Consider the following 22,147-nt stretch of genomic DNA (forward strand, 5'->3'; position numbering starts at 1 on the left):
TCAGTTCAAAGGGTATCACCGTATAATGATAGTTTCCCTCAGGCATTATAAAGAAGTTTTCTCCTGATCCTCGAGGGCCAAAGCAATTTGATGGTAGCCTTGAAAGGCGTCTAAAAAACTCATCCTTTGGTGTCTGGCTGTAGCATCCACCAATTGATCTATCTTTGGCACTAGAGAATGGTCAGTTCTGGTCAGTGAAGTTGATGCAAACTCTCCACTTTCCATTCTTCTTCTTCACCACCACCATGTTAGCTAATCATTCGGGGAAGAACACTTCCTTGATGGCCCTCGACTACTTCAACTTCTTCACTTCCTCCTTTACTGCCTCCACATGGGGTTTCGCGGATCTCCGCAGTTTTTTTTTTTTTTGGTGGGACCAAGGGGTCTACATTCAAATTATGCATGATAAAGGCTAGGTCAACCCCGGTCACTTTGTATGGACTTCTTCAATCATGTCCAAATTTTGCACCAACAATAGTAGAATTTCCACTCGGTCCTTAGCAGACAACTTTTCCAAATCTGGAAATACCTGTCGGAATACGACATAATTGGTATTTATACTAACTCTTGGACGCTATCTACCCCCATTAATACCTCGGTCACCGGTAATTGCTATAATGGCTCTTGATCAACTTGTTCCTTTTGCTTAATTTTGTGGTTTATCGCTACCACCAAACATTGCCTTGCTACCTTTTGATTAGCCTAGACTACCGTGACCCCCATCTTCTGTAGGAAACTTAATCTTCTGGTGCAAAGTTGATGGTACCTCTCCTATGGCATGGATCCAAGGCCTCCCCTGGATCGCTGTGGAGGGAGAGAAAGCATTGACCACAATAAAATTAACTCCACTTCCTTGCCTTCGGTTACCACTGGCAGCTTTATCTACCCCTTAGGAGTCACAATCTTCCCGTCAAACCCGACAAGCGAGGTATCATATCTACTCAAGTCTTCTAGCTTCAGCCCTAGTCCCTTGTAAAGATCAAGGTACATTATCTCGACTCCGCTGCCTTGATCCACCATGACCTTTTTTACTAAGAAACCTCCAATTCGAGACGTCACAACTAAAGCATCATCGTGCGGTTGAGATGTTCCTTCCAAATCTGCCTCACTGTAAGTGATCGGGACGGAGGTCCTTTAGGGCCTATTCTCAGGTCAGTCCATGGCATTTGCTTCAGGTGGGGATACCATGCTTAGTACCCCCTTCCAACTATTCATGCTTACACCCCGAGAGGTTGCATGGATAACCTTAATGATCCCTAAGGGAGGTCGGAGAGTTTAGTCATTTTGACTTCCCGACCCCTGACCTACATGTATTCCTTCCTACCAAGCTAAGAACTCCTTAAGATGCCCAGCCTTCACCAACTACTCCAAGTGATCCTTCAACACACGACATTGCTTGGTAGTGTGCCATTTTTTTCTATGGTACATGCAATATAAGCTCTGATTCCTTCTCGCCGGGTCTTCACCCATCTTCCCTGGGCATCAAAAATAAGGCTCATTCTTAATGTGTTCCAGGATTTTATAAACCGGTTCCTTGAACATAGCGTTAACTCCCTCGACACACTACTCTGAGCCTTCCACAGGCACCCTTAGCTCTCTCTTAGTTCTCTATTGAAACTTTTCAAGGCGATATTCTTTACAATACTGCGATGAGAATGGGGCTTTACCTTTGCCCTACAGTCAGTCATCTTCCAGTCTCTTATACTCCTTAATCCTTCTCATTAGCTGGTGCATGTCTTCGGGAGGCCACATGGTTAGAGAAAGTCTTAACGCTAACTCTTCGGGAAGGCCTATTCAGAAGGTGTTGGCTGCCACTTGCTCATTCCCCTCTCCTATCTCATTATAAAGTTCTCAATACTTGTTCGTATAAGATCGAAGGGTCTCACCATTTCTCATCCTCATAGATAACAAAGAACCTATCGGTTGAGGAACTTTGCTACATGTAATGAATCGGGCTCCGAATGCTTGTATTAACTCCCCAAAATTTTGGATAGACCCCTTCCTCAAACCGTTGAACAACCTCATTGCTGTCAGTCCAAGGCTAGATGGGAACACATTACACATTAACCCATCATTATGAGAATAAAGCAACATCATCGGTATATAGTGACTCACATGCTCCACTAGGTCGATTTTTCCATTGTAGATGGTGAATGGAGGTCGCGCAAACCATCTCAACATTTCCATATGCTCAATCTCATCAGTGAACGATGATCGGGCTGCTCTCCTCAATGCCCAACTCATTGCATCCAAAGCAACATTATGGTGTCCATGTCTTTCACAATAGGGGGATTCACGATAACGCCCTTCAGTTTCACGTGATCAGTCTCTCGACTGGCATAAGCCACCACCTCAAAATGAATCATTGGCAATGTAGTCAGGATCATCAAATGAATCCTCCTGGTCTCTTCTTCGATTCCGGCCTCTCAGCTCAATCTCCAAATCATTGACTTGCTTCCGTAGATTCTCTAACTCCCTCAGCCGATCACTGCGATGATGCCGCTCGAGGATATATGATACTCTTCGTTCCCCATGGGAAGATCCCCCATCAGAGTCTACTCTCGTCTCATGCTCGTCATGCATGTGCTAATGTTCCTTTCTACGCTCCCTTTCCCGCCTCCTACAACCCCTCGAGAAGGCCTTCAACTAATTTCCTCTCGCAGAACCCTCTCCAACATGCGGACCTTCCATAGTGGGACAGTACCAAACTTGCTCAACGCCTCAAGTGGAAAAGGATTCCCAGAAATGGCGCCAATTGTGGCGGCAAAAAACTTTGTTTTCAGTTTGTATTTGGGCCCCAATTTATTTATATGTGGGATGTGTCACGATCCTATAAACTAGGACCTAAACTTCACCTAGCTTGTCTTCCCCTAACCCTTAATACAATGTAGTTCTCCCCTGTTTCCCTACGTTTCTTACTAGTTCCCTATATTTCCTTTACTCTCCCTTTTTCTTCCCTTAATTTTTCCATGCCCCTTACATGTTCACCTTCTCCTCCTTTTACAGTCTCTCCTTAGTGGGGTAGCTATCATTACTTCCCCACTTGACACACTTTCCCACATCTATCTGAATCCCCAGGAATCCTCATGAATTTAGAGGACTTCCTTGGAACTTGTTCCAGATGCCAATTAGTGCTCGACAGTGAACTCCCCAAAGTTATTTAACAATGTTCAGTTCCAACCTTAAATGGCTATTCTCCCTCAGTCTTTTCTTTGGCTGGCTTATCGGTGTTGGGCCCAACTTGACCTGAGCGTAACTCTATATTACCGAGGACTTGCCTATTTTGTTAGCAAGCTAATCTCATCTCCTCCATGTCTGACTTTAGCCACATGGGACAACCACACTGTAACGGGCTTTAGCCGCATGGGCCCCTCTTTATGTTGGGCTTTGGTGACGTAGGCCATTCACAATTCAGGGGCTTGAGCCCCTACAATACCCTTGTCATGATTCATTGTAACACAAAATTTGTACTACATTCTAATATATTATTGATGTAGCCTTTTAGATTTTCCTCCGTGAATGTAGACCGTAAAGCTGAATCATGTAACTCTTGTGTTCCTATTTTATGCTTCCCTCTTCTGCATCTATTCAAGCATATTCAATATGAAATATATCATACCTAATATTTAACATGATATTAGAGCCACCTTCCCGTGGCCATGGTTTTTTGTCCTTACAGTGTACTTACGAGCAATCTTTGTCTTCCTCGGTGTTTCTTCGTTGCATTCATCTTCTCTAGCTTCCCATTGATATCACTAAAACTCTCTGGTATAGTCATGACACCATTAGAAGTCGCATCAACACTGCAAGACCGTTGCCTTCCTCAAACCACTATCACAGAGCCAAACTTCATTCAAGGGATCTTCTCAACATTCTTAAATCTTAAGGTTTTATCAAGCTTCCATCTTGAGTTTGAAAGGGGGCATTAGAGATATTTAAGCCCATTAGCATAGGTTCAAGCCTAATTCTACTTTGTGTACAAGCCAAGTTTCTTACTTGTATTAGAAATCTATTAGTCAAGGGTTTAGTCTACTATATATACTCATGTTACATTGTAACACTTGATTTGTACTACACTCTAATAAGGAAGATAAATCCAAGTCTTCGGTGATTGTGTTGCATGATTATCTAGTTAGAGACACAAGTGTTGCTCTTAAAACTTCAGCGGTAGAAGTTGTTAGGCCTTCACCAGTGTCAACTGCCAGAGTTGTTTCTTCCTTGGGCCTAGATTTTGAGGCAAATAAATATAAGAGAAAAACCACTACTCATAAGATGAAAACTATTGGACCTGATGTTGGGAGCTCCTCTGGTGAGGTAAATACTTAACCATTAAACTCTTTTTTTTTACTCTATTCCTATATTGACACACACACACACACACACACACACACACACACACACACACACATATTTGCGTTGTTAGCCACCCCAACAGTCTAGTGACAGTGAGAGGACTCAGTCAAAAGAGCGTAGGCGTGACTTTATGGATAATATCATGGATTCCAGTAACCTTTTGCTACTCGCCTCCTTATCATTCTGTGTTTCTGCTACTGTTGATTGCATTTATATCACAGGTAAAGTTGTTGATTCCCCAATGATGCCTGAGGAGACCGTAGAAATTGGTGAGATTGGGGATGTTATTGATCCTTTGCTGGCACCTAGCGTGGTTGTTGATGTTAGTGCAACTGGGGGAGAGGCTGATGTACCTCCGTTGGTTCTTGAGGAAGTCGCTGGAGGGGATGTTGCTGATCCTCTGCTGCCACCTGAAGGAGCTACTTGTGCTAGTGCGACTAGAAAGGATATTGCTAATGAACCTAATATGCCCTTATTTGACCTTGATCCTCCCAAAAGCAAAGAAACTATAGGTACGGTTTTTGTTGCCCATATTCCAATAATATACAAAGATTTACCTTGAGCACGCTTCATAAAAAAAAGTTTCATTCTTGTTTCTTTGTCAAATAAATTGATTCCAGTAATCTTGTTTGACAGTTATGGAAGGAGAGTCATCAAGTGTTGCAATTCATAAAGTTAATGTTCAAGGTTTCATGGAGATTTTTAATCAAGAAAGGGAGAATGACAAATCTATTGAGGATTTCTATACACTTTTCGAAGTCACAATGAAGTTCCAGCATTTTGATGTCCCTGTTGAAGGTCTACCTCTGCTGGAGAAAATACTGTTAAAGCATCCGGATTTCATGTCTAGATACACATATGGTAATGCTATGAGAAAGGTGATGTTCCAATCCTTGTTTGTAATTTTCCTTGACATGGAGTGCACACCTCTTAAAAGTCTCAACTTGCACAAAGTACTTGAGTGGAAGAACGTAATTCGTGAATTACAATCCATGAAGTTTAATGTTGAGTTCATTCTTAATTGGCTCAAGGCTACTGCTGCATCATGCATTATTCACGATGGCGAGATAAAGTTGGCTGAGCTTGCGGTGAAAATTGCAGATTTTTAGAGAAAGAAATTGCAGCGAAGTCAACAGAATTATCTTCTTTGACAAATAAGAGGAATTCCATCATTTTGTACCGTTGTAGGAGCAATGAAGATAATTTCAAATTCAGACAATTGCAAGAGCCATTACGCTAACCTTCTGGAAAGAACGGGATGCTGCAAAAGTGAACATATGGGGTGAGATTTCGTCATGAGGTAGACTATGTGAGCCAAAAAATAATGTCGTAATCGTTGTGCAGCATATATGAGAGAGAGGCAAGCCTTTTCAGCTTTTGAATAGTGAGTTTCAACGTCCTTCAACATTCGGCTAACATAGTAAATTGGATGCTCAACTCCCTTTTGATCTTCTTAGGTTATTAATGCTCCCACTACCTCACTATTGGTGGCCAAATAGAGCTTAAGGGGCTTTCCTGGTGTGGGTGCACACACGGTTGGCAGCTTGGTCATGAGTTGTTGTAACTGAGAGAAAGCTTGTTGGCATCTCTGATTCCAGCGATAAGGTCTTCCCTTCTTCAGTAGGGGTGTGAAGGTAGCAGTAAGAGCAGCTAGACCGAGAATGAACCTCCGTATGTATGAAAGCTTACCAAGGAAGCTTTTAAGCTCTATGACTGTAGCAGGCAACTTCTTGGTAGCTATAGCTTGTGCTTTGCTAGGATCAACATATATCCCCCATTAGTGAATGAGGAAACCCAAAAACTTTCCAGCAGATACACCAAAAGCACACTTAAGGGGTTCATACGAAACTTGTAAAGGCGGCATCTTTCAAAGACTTTCCTTAGGACATCAAAGTGGTTTTCCCTTGCTTTCAACTTCACCACAATATCATCCACATGATCTTCAATTTCTCTATGCATCATATCATGAAAGATTGTAATCATGGCCCTTTGATAAGTGGCACTGGCGTTCTTGAGGACAAAGGGTAGAACAGTATAGTAAAAATTTCCAATGGGAGTTCGGAAGGCAGTCTTGGCTGCATCCTTAGGCGACATCCTAATTTGGTTGTAGCCATTAAAACCATCCATAAAAGAGAACATAGCATGCCCGGTAGTCGAGTCAATTAGCATGTCCATGTTTGGAAGTGGAAATTCATCTTTTGAGCATGCTTTATTGAGATTTTGAAAATCAATGCAACACCTTATTTGCCCATTCTTTTTCTTGATAGGTATTATGTTTAACAGCCACTTCGAGTGCTCAATGGGCTTGATGAAACCAGTTACAAGGAGTTTATACACTTCCTTGATGATTTGAGCTTCAATGTCTAGATGGAAGGTTCGCATGGGCTGTACCATCGGTTTCACACCCGGTTTAACATTAAGAGCATGTGCCACTAAATTAGGATCCAAATAGGCATTTCATTATATTCCTAAGCAAAGACATTGGCATTTTCCTTCAAAAGTGCAATGAGCTGGGTTTTCTCCAGCTGTGACAGATTTGCATTAATTGAGGTTGTTCGTGGAACATTAGGATTGTCACTAAGATTGACAATTTCTAGCTCTATATCAGTTGTTAAGGATACATTAGGTCTCGATAATAACTCATCACATGGTTCAGCAATATTGTTAGAGGAATGCTTCGCTGGAGCTGTTGTTTCTTGAGTGCAGCAGCAAGTTGGTGTTGTATTGGCTTCATTCAGTCCGAGACCTTTCTATTTGAGACAGCTAGGCCTAGCGCACCGTCATAATCGGTAACCAAGATGCCCATCTGGTAGTTGGACTTGCATATACCTTAGTTGTGATCCGCTGTTAGATGCTTCATTACACTCTCTTTTCTTTTTCTTTTGATCAAGGATCCCCTTCAGATCTATCTCAGGTTCTTCCTTAATAACATCCCAATTAGGCAGCAGGGTCCTAATAGGTTTTGATGTGGCATCTTCCCCACACGGAGTGAACTCATCATAAAAATTTGCTTCAAAATGGTGGCTTCAAACAAGTCGAATGGAGTATGGTTGGTGGGGATGCGTATGGGCTTGCCGTTGAACCTTCCTTTAACACATTGGTGATATGTGGATGGACCAATTTGTGTCTATGGAGTCAAGGCCGCTTAAGCAGGGCATGGTATGACACAGCTGAATCGATCACATGAAACCTCGTAAGTGCCACAATAGGTCCCACTCTAAGGACAAGTTGTATGCTCTCAATGGTATGCTCTTGCATTCCAACGAAACTAGCAACTTCTATGGGTGTGTCCATGACTCGACTAAGCGAAATTTGAGCTGCTTTGAGTGTGCTAGTTGGGATGAGATTCAAGGATGCACCGGTATTAATTAGTGCTCTTCGTATGTGGACATCGTTGATTTGAGCAGCTACATATAAGGGTCTGCTATGCTCAGGGTGCTGCACTTCCATGTCTTCATCAGTGAAGGTGATGGCATTTGTAGGTTCTAAAAAAGCTCTGCTGGCATAGGCCTTAGCAATAAGGCAGTATGTACCAGAGATAGAGGCAATGGACACTAGTGCTTCAGTTGCTACCTTCCTTGCTTGTTCATTGAACCCGAGCTAGTTGAACAAGGCATGAAAGGCTGGGCTCCTCTGAACTGCTAAGACAGCTGTGGGTGGCAGTTCCCTACTGTCGCTCACATCCTCGATATTCCTTGCATGAATTACCACTGCCACTGTAGCCTTCCCTCTGTTGTGCTATGGCAGCGGGTTCAACTGGACCTCTTATTCCTAGGTTAAGTCAAAGGTTCCATCTGCGATTTTTTTATGAAACATCGTCCAAAGAGCCCTACAATCTCTGGTCTTATTATGCACATACTGGTGATAGTGACAATAATAAGGACTTTGCTTATCTTCCTTAGTAGGCTCTCGGCTTGGCTTGAAGACTCTAAGGACTCTATTAGCTACCCACTTCTCAACTATCACCTTAATTTCTTCGTTAGTACATGAAATGGGAGGCAGCTCCTGTTGTTCTGTACCATCGTCCCTCTTGCGTTTTACCCTTGCTGCTGGTTCACCACTGAAGATTGCAAAAGCTTGAGGAGGGCTTCTTTTTTTTGCTCTAGGCTTGTCAGCGACAAATGGCTTAACTGATAGGGCTGTCTTGCGAGCCTTTTGGAGTAGTTGGGCAAATTGATGAATGTCAAGATTTTCCAAGTGTGCTCGAAATTCCAAGAACACGTTATCAACACAAATCTCCATTAGCTCTTGTTCTTTGTACTATCCATAACAGTCAAGGGCAATATCTCTAAATTGTCGGATAAAATCAAGGAGCCCTTCGAAAGGTTTTTGTTTTGTATTGTGAAGAGTGATGATGGTGACCTTCTCCTCGCCATGGAAATACTTTGTACAGAAACTTTCCACCATATCTTCCCACATGGGAATGGAATTAAGTTGAAGAGTAGAGTACCATGTGTAAGCACAATCAATGAGGGATTTTGAGAACTCCCTTAGATAAAGCTCCCCATCTCTTGCAAATGGACCCATGGAATCCATAAATTTGCTAACATGCTCCATCGCATTCCCCTTCCTCCCATCATAAAGGGCAAAGGTAGGTGTTTCATACTTCTCTGGATATGTTTGCTAAGTAGCTCCGCTAGATATGGGGGTTTGCAAATATAATGCCTAGGCTCCTTCCGCTACCTACCTCTTTCTTTCTCTAGTAGAGAAGTGAGATCAAATAAAGTGACAAATTGCTATGCAAGAGTGTTTTGTTCACCAAATTGATGATTTCCAGTTCTTGAACTACTTTCTTGCTACGTGTGAGAGTTTGGTTCTTCATGTGGCGGTTGGACACCTTGACCTTGAGCCTTAGAACTTTGATAGATTTGACAGCTGTGGGTGGCATTCGTTGTAGCATTTCAAGGAGAAAAGAGAATCGATGATTAGAATTCTCCTGGTTGACTTCAGGCTGCTCGGATTGGTCATCTTGTGCAACTGGACTGTGGTGGCTTTGTGCCGCTGGATGAACATTATCTTAACTTACTTCTTGTTGGCTATTGCACAACCTTGGAGGTATGATAGACTTTCACTTTATGATTGGCTCCCTAGTGGAGTCGCCAAAATGTTGAGGGGGAAAGTGATGCCTCTGAATAAAATATTGGGAAGTCAAGCCGAAACTCAATGATGGGCTCTTGAGATGATGCCCAAAGGCTTTCGGTGTGGTGATAAGCCTATTCAAGCAAGAAATAAAGGCTACACCTTGACAAAACAGCAACAAAAGCTCAATAAAAATACTTCACAATAGTTCATTAGTACGTTAGTGGTCTTGTTTTGATAGTGCAAGAGAAATAAATTCTCCAGTGGTAGGGTGAAATTACACTTAAAGTCCAACAGTCAATTATTAAATAAATTTAGGAAAGTGTTCACTTTTGAGGGTCCTTATATGTCTCGGTCAAGGGAATTTATTGTACTTTCAGCTATCATTACATCAATATGAGAGAAGAATTCCATTGTTACAAATACATTATATCCTTCAATAGTAAAACAAAAGGTAAAAATTAAAGGTTCCCTGGGAAGAAGAAAGGGGTTAATTGGCATGGTGCGAAGGGAGAGAGAGATTCTAGCTCAGTTCAGCAAATGTTGAACTGAGATTCTGGGGAATATATATAAGGCATGAATGGTGTAGTGTGGGCTATTTTGAGTGAGTGGGTATTTAGGCTTGTGGTGGTGTGATGTTGTTAATGATGAGGTTAAGGATTTAGTGAGTAAAGGGTTGTTTGTGACTGATTAGGAAGCATTTATGGGTTGTGAATATGCAGAAAAGGAAAGGGAATGTCTGAGGTTAAGTGAGTGTGGGCTAAGGGGAATGATTTATGAGCTTAGGGAGAGCTAAACCACAAGTAAAGTGGCAAGAAAATCAGAAATTTCAGAGGGGTTGGTGTGTCTTGTGGGCTAGTGTGCTTACCCTTTTATAGTGGTGTTTAGAGAGGTATTAATTAACGAAAGTCCAAAAACATAGGACTGATCAAAGGGCAGAGTATCAGGCTTAATTATCCTAGGATTTGGCCATAAATGGGAGATTTGCTTTTGGGGCTGCTTTGCTTCTTTGGGTAACATGACACATGGTGGGTTTTTGGGGTATTTTTGCATTAAATGTCAAGATTTCTGAAGCTGAGTTTAACTAATAGGATTAAGGCAGGTATCAAGGAGGAATCCTAGTGCTACAACTGAGATTTGGAAACCAAGAAGTAGGATTCAACACCCCAAGCCAGGTGTCAAAGTTTAAGCCTACTTCAGAGGGTTCTACTAGAGATACGTTCCTAAATTTTTCCCTTTAGGATTTATGGGCTTGGCACATGAACCATGTCTTGAACGTTTTTGACATTTATAGCATTGATTTGTTGAGATTTGGATAACTTGGCTTTAGCTCCGCTTCCGCTGGAGATATAGTCTTAAGGAAAATGATAAAGTTCCATCACCTATTAGACTTCAACTGATATCACAACCTCTGGGCACTATTCACATCAAGTAGGGGGTGACAGATTGATGGGACAGCCCTTAGTTCATCCTCAAAGACTTGGTTCTCTTGTAGAGGCCTCCAACTGGACCTTGGTCAAAGATGAACAAAGTTGGTTGTTTATTTTCAATCCTCAACCTCTTGTTGGAGTTCTTTGGATCGGGCTTGCTCATGTGGGCTGGTCCCTTTGTGCTGGGTTGTGTTCATCCCATATTTGAACCTACCAAATTAATAGCAATAACACATGTTGCCATGGGATTTCATCCCTCATGGACTCTTATTATTAGTAAATATTTTGGGTTTTCATGGATATTTGGGCAATGAGTTGTAATATTTAAAATAATAGCAAAAGTTTCAAAATGCTTTTGTAAATAACATTTACTATTTTTGAAAATGATGAATTTCATATCATAAGTAATGTTTATGATTTCTAATAATCACATCATAATTTAAATGGTGAGCTTGTGGGATTGAATAGTTACCACGAGCTTTGAAAATAAATATTATGAATGTTGTGATGTAAATAATGACCATAAATTTTATGGGTTTATAATATGGTATGAGATGAATATAATCTTTAAGATAAATAACTTTCCATGAGCTTTTATAAAATGATTGCCATGATTTTTTGAGATAATTGCCATATATTATAGTAATGTTTAAGAAATTAGAACATTGTTCATCATTGGGCTTTTAAGTGACATAATATTTTTTGCCAAGCATTAATAATCTTGGACTTTTGATAAAATAGTGCCAACGTAAATTGGGCTTTTGATATTGCTAGCGATAGTTGGGCTTCTGATGTTGCTAACGAGAATTGGGTTTTTGATGTTACTAATAATAATTGGGCTTTTGATGTTGCCAGCGAGAATTAGCGAGAACTGGGTTTTTGATGTTGCCAATGGGAATTGGGCTTTTGATGTTGCAAGTGAGAATTGGGCTTTTTGATGTTGCCAGCAAGAACTGGTATTTGAATTTCATTGATGAAATAATTTGCCATGAGTTTGAATCATGAGCTTTGACTATGGGGTTGAATCCCATTGATAAAATAGTATTGCCATGAATTTGAATCATGGGCTTTAATTATGGACTTGAATTCCATTGATAAAATTGTTTTGCCATGTATTTGAATCATGGGCTTTTTCAAACATTGCTAAGCATAAAATTCTTGGGTTTTAGGAAGAATGAGATTTTAACTTGCTCAATAAATAATTTAGGCTTTACAAATATATTGGGTCTTATAGTGTTTTACATTTGTAGCCAAATTTTGTGATGGAAAGAAGAATGGTTGTGGGCTAGCATAGTAATAGTCAAAAATATTTAAGTATGCTTAATAATTTGTTGGTGACGTTTGAAAAATAAATAGGTGTTATTTAAAAAAAAAAAAAAAAAAAAAAAAAAAAAAGGGGCACCCTAACATTGAGTTACCTCTTAAGTGACACATAGGACAAGGTTTGTATGGACATAGATTGAGTCCAATATTACTATGCATTGGACCCGATACGATGCTGACACATCCACAACATTTGTCATGTGTCTGCATTGTATTAGGTCAAATGTATAGGAAAACTGGACTTAGCCTTGTACTCGCCTTTTCTTTTTCTCCCCATTCGTAAACTAGTAATAGAACTCGGACTTCACAATGTATACTATACTATACTACGTTAGAAAACATGCGTTATATTAGAAGAAAGCCTGGAACCCCTATTCGAAGTGGCATATCAAGCATAGGCCCTTTATATTTTTTGTGCTGAAAAGCTTAAGCCCTTTGGTCGACGCACAATCTTTCTATTTGCCGCTCTGGCCTTCTTTGGAATTCTCTGGTTTAAGCAGAGAGAGGAAAAATATCAGAACCACATCCATTTCTACGTAAACATCTGTTGGCCATGATTATTGCTCCTGCATTTTCACTTTCTTGGTCTTGTTGTCTTAGCATAAAAAAGGAAGTCATAGCCTACTATCACGGCATGGTGTTAGGCTTTTTGCAGAACTCTCAGTCTCTTTTTGTCATGTATCATCTCGATTCTAAAATTTATGTATTTTAATATTAGATATTGGGCACTTTCTTTGTTTTGTTGACTATTGCAAAGTTGCTTTTACAACTCTTAAGCTAAACAATAATAAGTTGATTATGATTTGAATCACTGAATTAGTTGCAGCTGTCAAAAGATTGGGGAAATATTTTTGTCCTTACTTTTTATTTTTTGGATGGTATTTTTTATTTTTATTTTTAATTTATCCCTTACTAGAGTTGAATTGTCAAAAGTGACAAATACTGTCAGCTGTGAGCTAGCCTCGAGTATGTTGTGTCAATGTGTTATGGCACAATAGTTTACGTATTTGTATTTTTTTGTATTTGGGAGTTTCTTTTCCTTTCCAACCATAGTGGAAGAATTCTTCCGTGATTGCAAATTGAAGACTGGTGGCAGACTCGTAAAGAGGAGATTAAAAAAGTTTATCAATTAAACCCGCGGTTTCCAGTTGGCACTAAATAGACATTCTCAAAAAAAAAAAAAAAAAAAAAATGGAGGTGAAATTACATTTTACACTATGACTTTATTCAAAATTCAATTCAGCCACATAATTTTTTGTTTTTAAATCCTTATTATTATTACTATTATTATTATTTGGTAAACAAGATAATTTCATTAACTAAGAAACATCAACAAAAGAGCATCTACGCTCATACATAGTCCTAATAGCATCAAGGTTAATTAAAAGAGATACATCAGCAGGGAGAATGGAGAATTACAGTTTTTAAATCCTTGTTGTCATATAAGTTTTACTTCTTTTCAATGTAGTCATTTCATCCAATTTTGTTAGGTGGGATATTGTTGAAGTGTCTAAAAACAATGTGATTTTGGTATTTTTAAATTGAAAATCCAAAAAATTATTAAATTTATTTTTAACAATATATAAAATTTTGGGAAGAAGAAAAACAAAACAAAATAAATGCATGAAAATTTTCAAAGATCTTTCTATTTCTTAAAAAAAAAAAAAAAAAAAAAAAAAGAACCAAAATTTTGTTAAATCTATTTGATTTTCTTGCCTTAGATTTTGAGATTGACAAATATTTGGATTTTGTATATAAAAAGCACAATCATTTCTAAAAACATCAATATTCATACACAATTTTGTATCCAAAACAAATTTTTCATACAAATTTAACCAAGAAAACCCTCTGAACATATATATATTTTTGTTAAATCTAAAAAAATTTAAAATTAGGTTTGTTCTCTATATCTATTTGTGTGTGATGGTAATCGGTAGAGGTGAACGGAGCCATGCTCCATGATTAAAGCTGATCTATATATATTATTATTAATTTCTTTTCCTACACCACCTCCTTAGGGATGGCAATTTTGCCCCGCCCTACTTGACCTGCCCCTCCTTGCTTCGCCCCATGCTGGTTTTCCTCGCCTCATAAAGGTGGTAGGGTAGGAATGAGTTTAGACTTTTTAGACCCAACCCGTCCCGTCCTACATTAACAAGGGTTAAATTGTAAATTTTTCATATCCTAAAACCGTACTATTTAAACAAACTTATCATCAGCTTATTTTATTCTACCCAACAAGACTTTCTGCCTCTCTTTTTTTCTCTAGTAAGGTTGAAAATAAGGTACCAATTATAACATTTTCTTTTGTCTTTATTATAAAAAAATTTATATACTATTGAATCATTGATTTTGTATTATAAGATTTTTGTTTTCATTGTGATATTGGCTTATTAAACACTTTAATAATATTATTCAATTTTTTCTAAAAATTAGTTTGATTTGACGGGATAAATTTATTTGTAATTTCAAATATATTTTTATTAACGAAACAAATTTTATTAAAAACAATTGTAGTAGTAGTGGTCAAATTAACAAAAATTAGAGTTTTACGGAATAAAGCAGGCCTTTGCGGGCTCCAAGGGGCAAGGATGGGGCAAGAAAATTGTCCCCATCATGCGAGGTGGGATGGGGATAGGGTAAGACAAAACTATGCGGGGCAGGAGTGAAAACCCCATCCTTCGGACCTACCTTGCCCCATTGTCATCCCTTGACCTCCTATTTTATTTTACTTATTAATTACATTACTTTATTGTTTAAACTTTAAAGGGAAGAACAATTGTAGCGGCCAATGAGGACCTATTGGCATAAATTCTAAACTTGAGTACTCCCTTAAGACCCAATTTTGACTATTAACATATCAAAGAATGACACATGTGCAAGCAAAAAAAAAAAAAAAAAAACCCTTGAAAAATGGAAAATCAGGCTTGTCGGTAAAGAGGAGGAACAAGGTGAAATATTATCCATGTTTTGTGAAATATCAACTCTAGATCAAGTTCAATTTAATTTATTTTGAGGCCTCAGGTGAAAATTCTAAGTGGACCTTATCTTATATATAAATATTAATTAAATAATATTAATTAGTTTTTTATATACACCAATTGATGAACAGCTACAAAGAAGAAGATAATTTTGCAATAGTAGAAATAAGAAGAACAACAATAAAAAGAAAGAAGATTATATAAAAACCAACATGAAGAGCAGTTGACACACCATACACTGATTGATGAGCATCTACAAAGAAAGTTGGTAAAAAATGAATCAAGATAGAGAGTAGCAAGGTAAGTAGAGGGTTTGATTCCTTCAAAATTCAAAATGGAAAGAAAGTGTGTGATTATTTGTTTTTGCCTTTTATTCTGAAGTAATAATCATTGTCTCTCTCTTTGAAGTTGGGAACAAGTATTGAATTGGTATTGAAATGAAGAGTCTCTTTACCTTTTGGTATAGTGGTGGGAAATTTTTCACTCTTAAATACTCTGCAAAATATTCAAAGAGAGTAAATTTTTTTAAATAACTTTTATTGATTCATTTTTTTTTTAGGGACACTGCATTTTAGGGGCGTTAATTTTTTTTTTTTCTTCTAATTTTTAGATAGGTAAGAAGACCTTAATTATATTCTATTGGGCAATGGATGGGGTCTTAGATTACTACCTTAGTGGCCTATAGTGAAACGTAGATGGAATTAGCACCAATAATAAAATTCCTATATTTCTATGTTAAAAAAAAAAAAAAAAAAAAAAAAAAAAAAAAAAAAAAAAGCCAAGTAACTAATAGATTCCCCCACCCCCAAATTAAAACTTTAGATACATAAATCAACCAACACAACTTGTTTCACATATTGCTAAAGCAATTGGTTGTAAGTGATAGAAAATAAAAATGGTGTTAGTGATGAGATCATATGAAAGTAATTGTTCACCCTTCACAACTTGCCAACTCAAGAAGTTGCAAGAAAAGTCATAAAATAAGTTGTTTCTATAAGAAAGTTAGTACCTCATATAGTATCGTGGTATCATGGCACATAAATCACCTATTAGTTAGGTAAAGCTCTTATTTTAACACATATTAAACAAAGGATCTCATTCGGTAGCAGTTGTGGTTTCCCTCCATGGACCTTTGCTCCAATTGTGGACGACATACTCCTCGTACTTAGGAGAGTGTTGCTGTAGGAGTAGGAATGTTTCTACCGTGAGGAGAGACGTAATGTTTGCTGCTCATAACCTGGCCCAATGAACTTCAGCTGTAATAGAACTGGACCTATCTCAATCTTTAACTTTACAAACCCAATCCATCTTGTTGATGATGGTTTGGAGTCAATCCTGGTTTTTGTATAATTGTACTTTTTTTTTATTATAACTTCTTTTTTTGACACCTCTCTCCTCACAGTAGAAACATTCCTACTCCTACAATAGAAAAATCGAATGGATCAAAAAGTGTTCTTAAGCGTATTTTGATTGATATTCACAATTCAGATCAAAGTGAATGATTCACAATATTGTATCAGTCTCAGGCATGCATAGAAAATCAACAGTTAAAGAATATACATACAAAATAAGCAAGATAGAAGAAAAATCAGGTGCAACACTAAGGACACAATTCTTCACAACTTGCTATGGTGATTTTTTTAATTAGAGTAACATTGTTTTCACATGGACCTACAATTGACACCACTTTTATTATGTATTGATCGCAACAAGTCACGTCAATAGTTGTGGAAAATTTTGTGTTACTAGATTTATAGATAATGAATGAACTTGTCAAGAGCTAACAGATTTAGAATATAATTTGATGAGGAGTATAGTACTACTATCATTTGTGCATAGGAGGAGAAGTGGGAGAGCCACCGGGGGTAGGAAGAAGTTTTAGCATTTGAGACTTTTTCAAAAAGTCATCTGCACTTCAATTTTCGTAGCATTTCAAATAGTTCAAATTTCAAGCAAGACCAGGATTCATAGAACTTGTCCAGTATTTTAACTAGAATCTTACAAAATGTCAGGATTTCACAGTTAGGTTGTGAAGAATTTTGTGTCACAAGATTTATAGATAATGAATGCACTTGTCAAAAGCTAACAGATTTAGAATACATAAAGTGATGAGAAGTGGAATACTAATATCATTTGTGCATTAGAACGAAAAAAAAAAATGGTTTTAGTATTTTCCGCTATTTCAAAAAGTCATCATCCGCTCTTTAATTTTCATAGCATTTCCAATAGTTCAAACTTTCAAGCCAGACCAGGATTCATACAAGTATACAACCTGTCCAGTATTTTAACAAGAATCTTACAAAATGTCAGAAAATGACAGTTAGACTACAAGACGAAATTTAACTTTCCAGGGAACTAACGTTGACCAGCAAAAACCGATGCACAAAAAAAGTTACTTGTCAGCAAGACAATTTATATTTTGTGGATAATGCATGGTATGTACTGCCAAGAACCTCAATTCCAGAAAGAAACAAGATAATACAAAACAGAAGGTTAGATGATGCACCTCAACAGATCAGTTCACAATTACATAAACAGATAAACTGAATCAGATCAACTGAAAGCAATTAGCATAAGCTGATTCATATACAAAACCAGACAACAGTTCATCAATTACAGAAGAAGCAAAACCTATTTGCTTAACGTGGAGCTTTCTTCTTTCCAGCAATAGCAACCCTCTTACCCTTCAAGGTCCGGCAATTATTCTTCGTTCGTTGTCCTCTACACGGCAGCCCTTGAATGTGCCGCATCCCTCTGTAGCACTGAATCTCCTTCAATCTCCTTATATTCAGTGCATTGAACCGCCTCTGAAACACCCACAATCAGTTTCGTTAAAACTAAAATTTTCATTTATGTATAGAAAGAGAGAAGGTGAGTTACCAAGTCGCCTTCAATCATATATTTGGAGACTTGGTCACGCACTGTAATGAGTTCTTCCTCAGATAAGTCCTTGGTGATTTTGTTTGCAATGTTGAGGTCACCAAGGATTTTGCGAGCTGTGCTACGGCCAATCCCATGTATATACTGAAGAGAGTACTCAACCCTCTTGTTATTTGGGATCTCCACATTTCCAACACGAACACATTTAATGCTTAGACCACGAATCTACATGTAACATATGAGTCCCAGGTCACACCAATTATACAAAACTATAACTCCCAATTTAATTCCTCAAAGTATAATGGAAACCAAAATAAAATAAAATAAAATAAAATTTTGAATGCCCCCCAAAAATAACCCAAAAAAAAAGTTCCCCTCTCAGAGATTCAATTATTTGGGACCCATTTAAACTAAAACCGCAAGTACCTAACCCTAATCTAAAATTGTAAGTTGATAATGTTAAACATAAAATAACAGAAAACAAGTTAATACCGTATTTTCTTCTCTTTCCCTAAAATGGTTTTGGCAAACAAACCAACAAGACTATAAAGAAACCACCATATAGACTCTAAGGGTGTCTTTGTAAAGTAGTAATTGGGGATACGAATTATTAACTCTTGTGACTTCATGAAAATGCGGTTGTTGATTTGTCAAAATTTTTAAGAATTACAATTCCCATGAAATACAAGAATACTAACTTCTAAAGGAAAAGTGAAATTCTTCAATCTCTTTTATATATGTAATAACTAATGTTACATTTGAATTCAACTTCTCACTTTTTTCTTTCTTAAAACTAATGAGTAATTACGGATTTAGATCCTCTAGATTTCTAGGATACTCTATTAATAGATTTCCTTAAATACTAACCATTCTTTAATGATTTAATAGTCTAGATTCTATCGTGTCTGCATTTCACTAACAATATTCTTAAAATAATAAAATAATATTGCAAACAAAATAATTAAGATTATTGTTAGTGGAATGCTGACATGGCAGAATCTAGACCATTAAATCATTAAAGAATGGTTAAGATTTAAGGAAATTTATTTGGTAGAGTACCCTAAGAAATCTAGAGGATCTAAATCCAGTAATTACATATAGTTAATTTAGAACAAAATATTAAAAAATGTTCAAGGGTATCTTTGTCATTTACAAAATTCATAATGGTCAAATTATTAATTCTTCAATTAATAAAATAATATGGATATCATTATTTTAAACGACCAATATCTATATTTGTAAAAACATTGTTATTATTATTATTTTTTATGATGTGGAATCTCACCAAGGCAGGGCCCTTTGGACCCATCCTAGGGAAGTACACCATGGATACATGACCCACTCACGAGAATCGTGTATTAGGTAATTCAAGGGAACTCCTAGTGGAGATTGAACCCAAGATGTCTGGGTTTGCAACTCATCCCAAGCCTACAACCACTAGGTTGCATCCTAACTGGTAGATTGGGTAGTGTTTTTAAAATATGAGAAAGCATAGGATAGTTTGTTAATAAATCCAAAGCTCAAATCTTATTTAGTAGGAATACCTCATATAGGGATCGTTCATTAATGTGCACAATGCTGGGTGCTCAACTACTCGTTTTGATACCTATTTGGGACTACCTGCTTGTGTTTGATGATCAAGAAGAACTGTTTTTGCTGGTTTGAAGACACATGTTTGGCAGAGATTGCATGGTTGGAATGAAAGTCTCTTCGTGGCTGGGAAGGAGGTTATCATTAAGGCTATTGCTCAATCAATCCCAACTTATGTGAGTTCTTCAAACTACCATTGAGTTTGTGTCATGAATTGACAACAATTATTAACTCTTATTGGTGAGGACAGCAAAGAGATGAACACCCTATTCATTGGCTTAATTATACAAAGTTATGTCGGCCTAAGGACCAAAGAGGTTTGGGTTTTAGAGGATGACATCTTTTAATATGGTTATGTTGTCTAAACAATATTGACGACTCCTTCAAAATCCACAATCTCTGTTTGCTTAGGTGTAGCCAGCCAAGTATTATCCTAACGGTTCATTCAGAAGCCCAACTTGGAAATCGTCCATCCCATTCTTGGAGGAGTGTGTTGGCTGCTAAACCTCTACCTCAACAGGGATTAAGATGGCGAATGGCAATGGAGAGTGTTAGGTTATAGACCCTAATAGCTAGTAGTGGAGCCAAATTTTCTTTTTTTGAGGGGAGGGTGTGTTGGGGGAGGATGGGGAGAATTCGTAATATATATATATATATATATATATATATATTTATAAAAAATATAAGAGGGAGGGAAATTTTAGAAAGCCAAGGGGAGCATGCACCCCCACCCCCTGCGTGCGCGTGCACTTTGCCAGTGCTGATGGGTATAGGTGGAATGTTTCTTTAATCCACCTAGTGTTCTTACGAGATGATGTGGACTGTATAAGGAAGATTCCTTTGTCCAATATTCATCCAAGGAAAAACTTATTTGAATGGCATCAAGAAATGGTGAGTTTTCAGCGAGTACAGCATATCGACAATTATAACTTTATAAGATGTGGATGGTGAATAATTGTCTCACAGGATAATAAGCTCAGTTAATTGTTATGGAAGCTCAAGATTCCAAGGAAGGTTCCACTGTTTCTATGAAGGTCTCTATGCAACTCAATTCCCACAGTGGAAATCCAGCTTGAAGTGGTTGGCAGATTTCCTGAATTCATGGGATAGGCAGGGGAGTGCACATATTGAGTCGGGCCAATCGTTTATATAATGGGTGCTCTTGATGCTGCAAAATTCTGTCCTGGAAGTAGCTAGTTTTGCTTGCATGTTTGAGTGTGATAATCATGAATTTTTTAGAATTATACAGCATGGTTCTTGTTCGATAGTTCCCAAAGGACATCTGATTGATGAACTTAATGGGCTCTTGCAAGGTTTTAGATCACCTTGGTCAGTCAGTTTCATAGAGAAGAATTGAAATAGAGGCTGCTCAATTGACATTTGACATTCTATGCTAAAGATAGTAGTGATAGTGCCATTTGGTTAGAGGAATTGCCAGTGTGTTTTTCTGCGTTTTTTTTTAAATTATTATTTTAATCCTAAGGAATCTTTCTAGAGAAGAGCCCGTTAAACTAGCCCCTAGTTGATAAAACTTACATTACAGGCAACTCACCCCACCCGCTAGAACTAGTTGTCAGGGACATTTACCCCTGACAGCCTAAGTAGTTTACACTCGGGCACAGGAAAAATGTTTTTCCGCTTTAATGGCAAATGAAGCACTCAATTTATCATTTATAAATAAATTTCTAACTTTTTATCCCAAAAAAAAAAAAAAAAAAAAAAAAAAACTAATCCTAACTATATCTAAACAATTTGAGTGTCAATTCTAAGCAATTTAAATTCTCCTGAGCGAAACAAAAAGAAATCAAAGCTGAGAGAAAGAAGCAAAGCTAATTTCCAAGGAAGCAGAGAGTAAAAAGAATTGAAAGTGAAATGCAAAAAATAAATAAAGCGCAGAAGAAAGCGAAGGTGCAGGTTACCTTAGGAGGGGTTGAAACTGAGAATGAAAGGCATTTAGAGGAGAAACTAGGGTTTGGTCCGTTGCAGATTACGGAGAGCGAGGGTGCCAGAGGCATTGCCAGCGTCTGTGCCATTTCCTCCCCGCTTTCACTTTGTGTCAATGGTCAGAAACGCAGACGCAGCTAGGCTTATCTTCTGCAAAAATCGCGTAATTGGGCCGAAAGGGCCCAACCTAGCCGAACTGACTTAAACAAATTATGGGCCACTCCTACCAAGTCCAATGGTTGCCAAATCACATAATATATTTATTTAATTAATAGTTATGTAACTTTTTTTTTTTTTTTAATAATTCTATAGTTATTGTAAGATTCATTGCCGACTCGAATGGGCAATATATATATATATATATATATATTTAAAGCATATTGCATGTTTATTTTTACTTTAACATTTTATGGGTTTTTATTTTGGATAGTACCTAGGCCCAAGTGGAATCAAGGATTCTGGGCTCCAAAAGAGTTTTATATTTGTTGTTTGGTGGACTGAGCTTGGTTTACCGCAGTTATATTGGGCTGATTATAAACCAAGTTAAAAAACATGGATCCTACAACA

General features: G+C 37.7%; 1 protein-coding gene across 1 annotated transcript; it reads right to left on the minus strand.

Moving 5' to 3' along the window:
- Window positions 1-17,606: 17,606 nt before the first annotated feature.
- LOC126698324 (30S ribosomal protein S13, chloroplastic-like) lies at window positions 17,607-21,746 on the minus strand. The gene is made up of 3 exons (XM_050395474.1): window positions 21,556-21,746; window positions 18,047-18,271; window positions 17,607-17,973 (listed from the first exon to the last, which is right to left on the minus strand). The coding sequence occupies exons 1-3, from the start codon at window positions 21,667-21,669 to the stop codon at window positions 17,806-17,808; spliced, it is 507 nt and encodes a 168-aa protein (XP_050251431.1). The 5' UTR covers window positions 21,670-21,746; the 3' UTR covers window positions 17,607-17,805.
- Between the last annotated feature and the right edge of the window lie 401 nt (window positions 21,747-22,147).

The sequence above is a fragment of the Quercus robur genome, chromosome 9, assembly GCF_932294415.1.
Source record: "Quercus robur chromosome 9, dhQueRobu3.1, whole genome shotgun sequence".
Lineage (NCBI taxonomy): Eukaryota > Viridiplantae > Streptophyta > Magnoliopsida > Fagales > Fagaceae > Quercus > Quercus robur.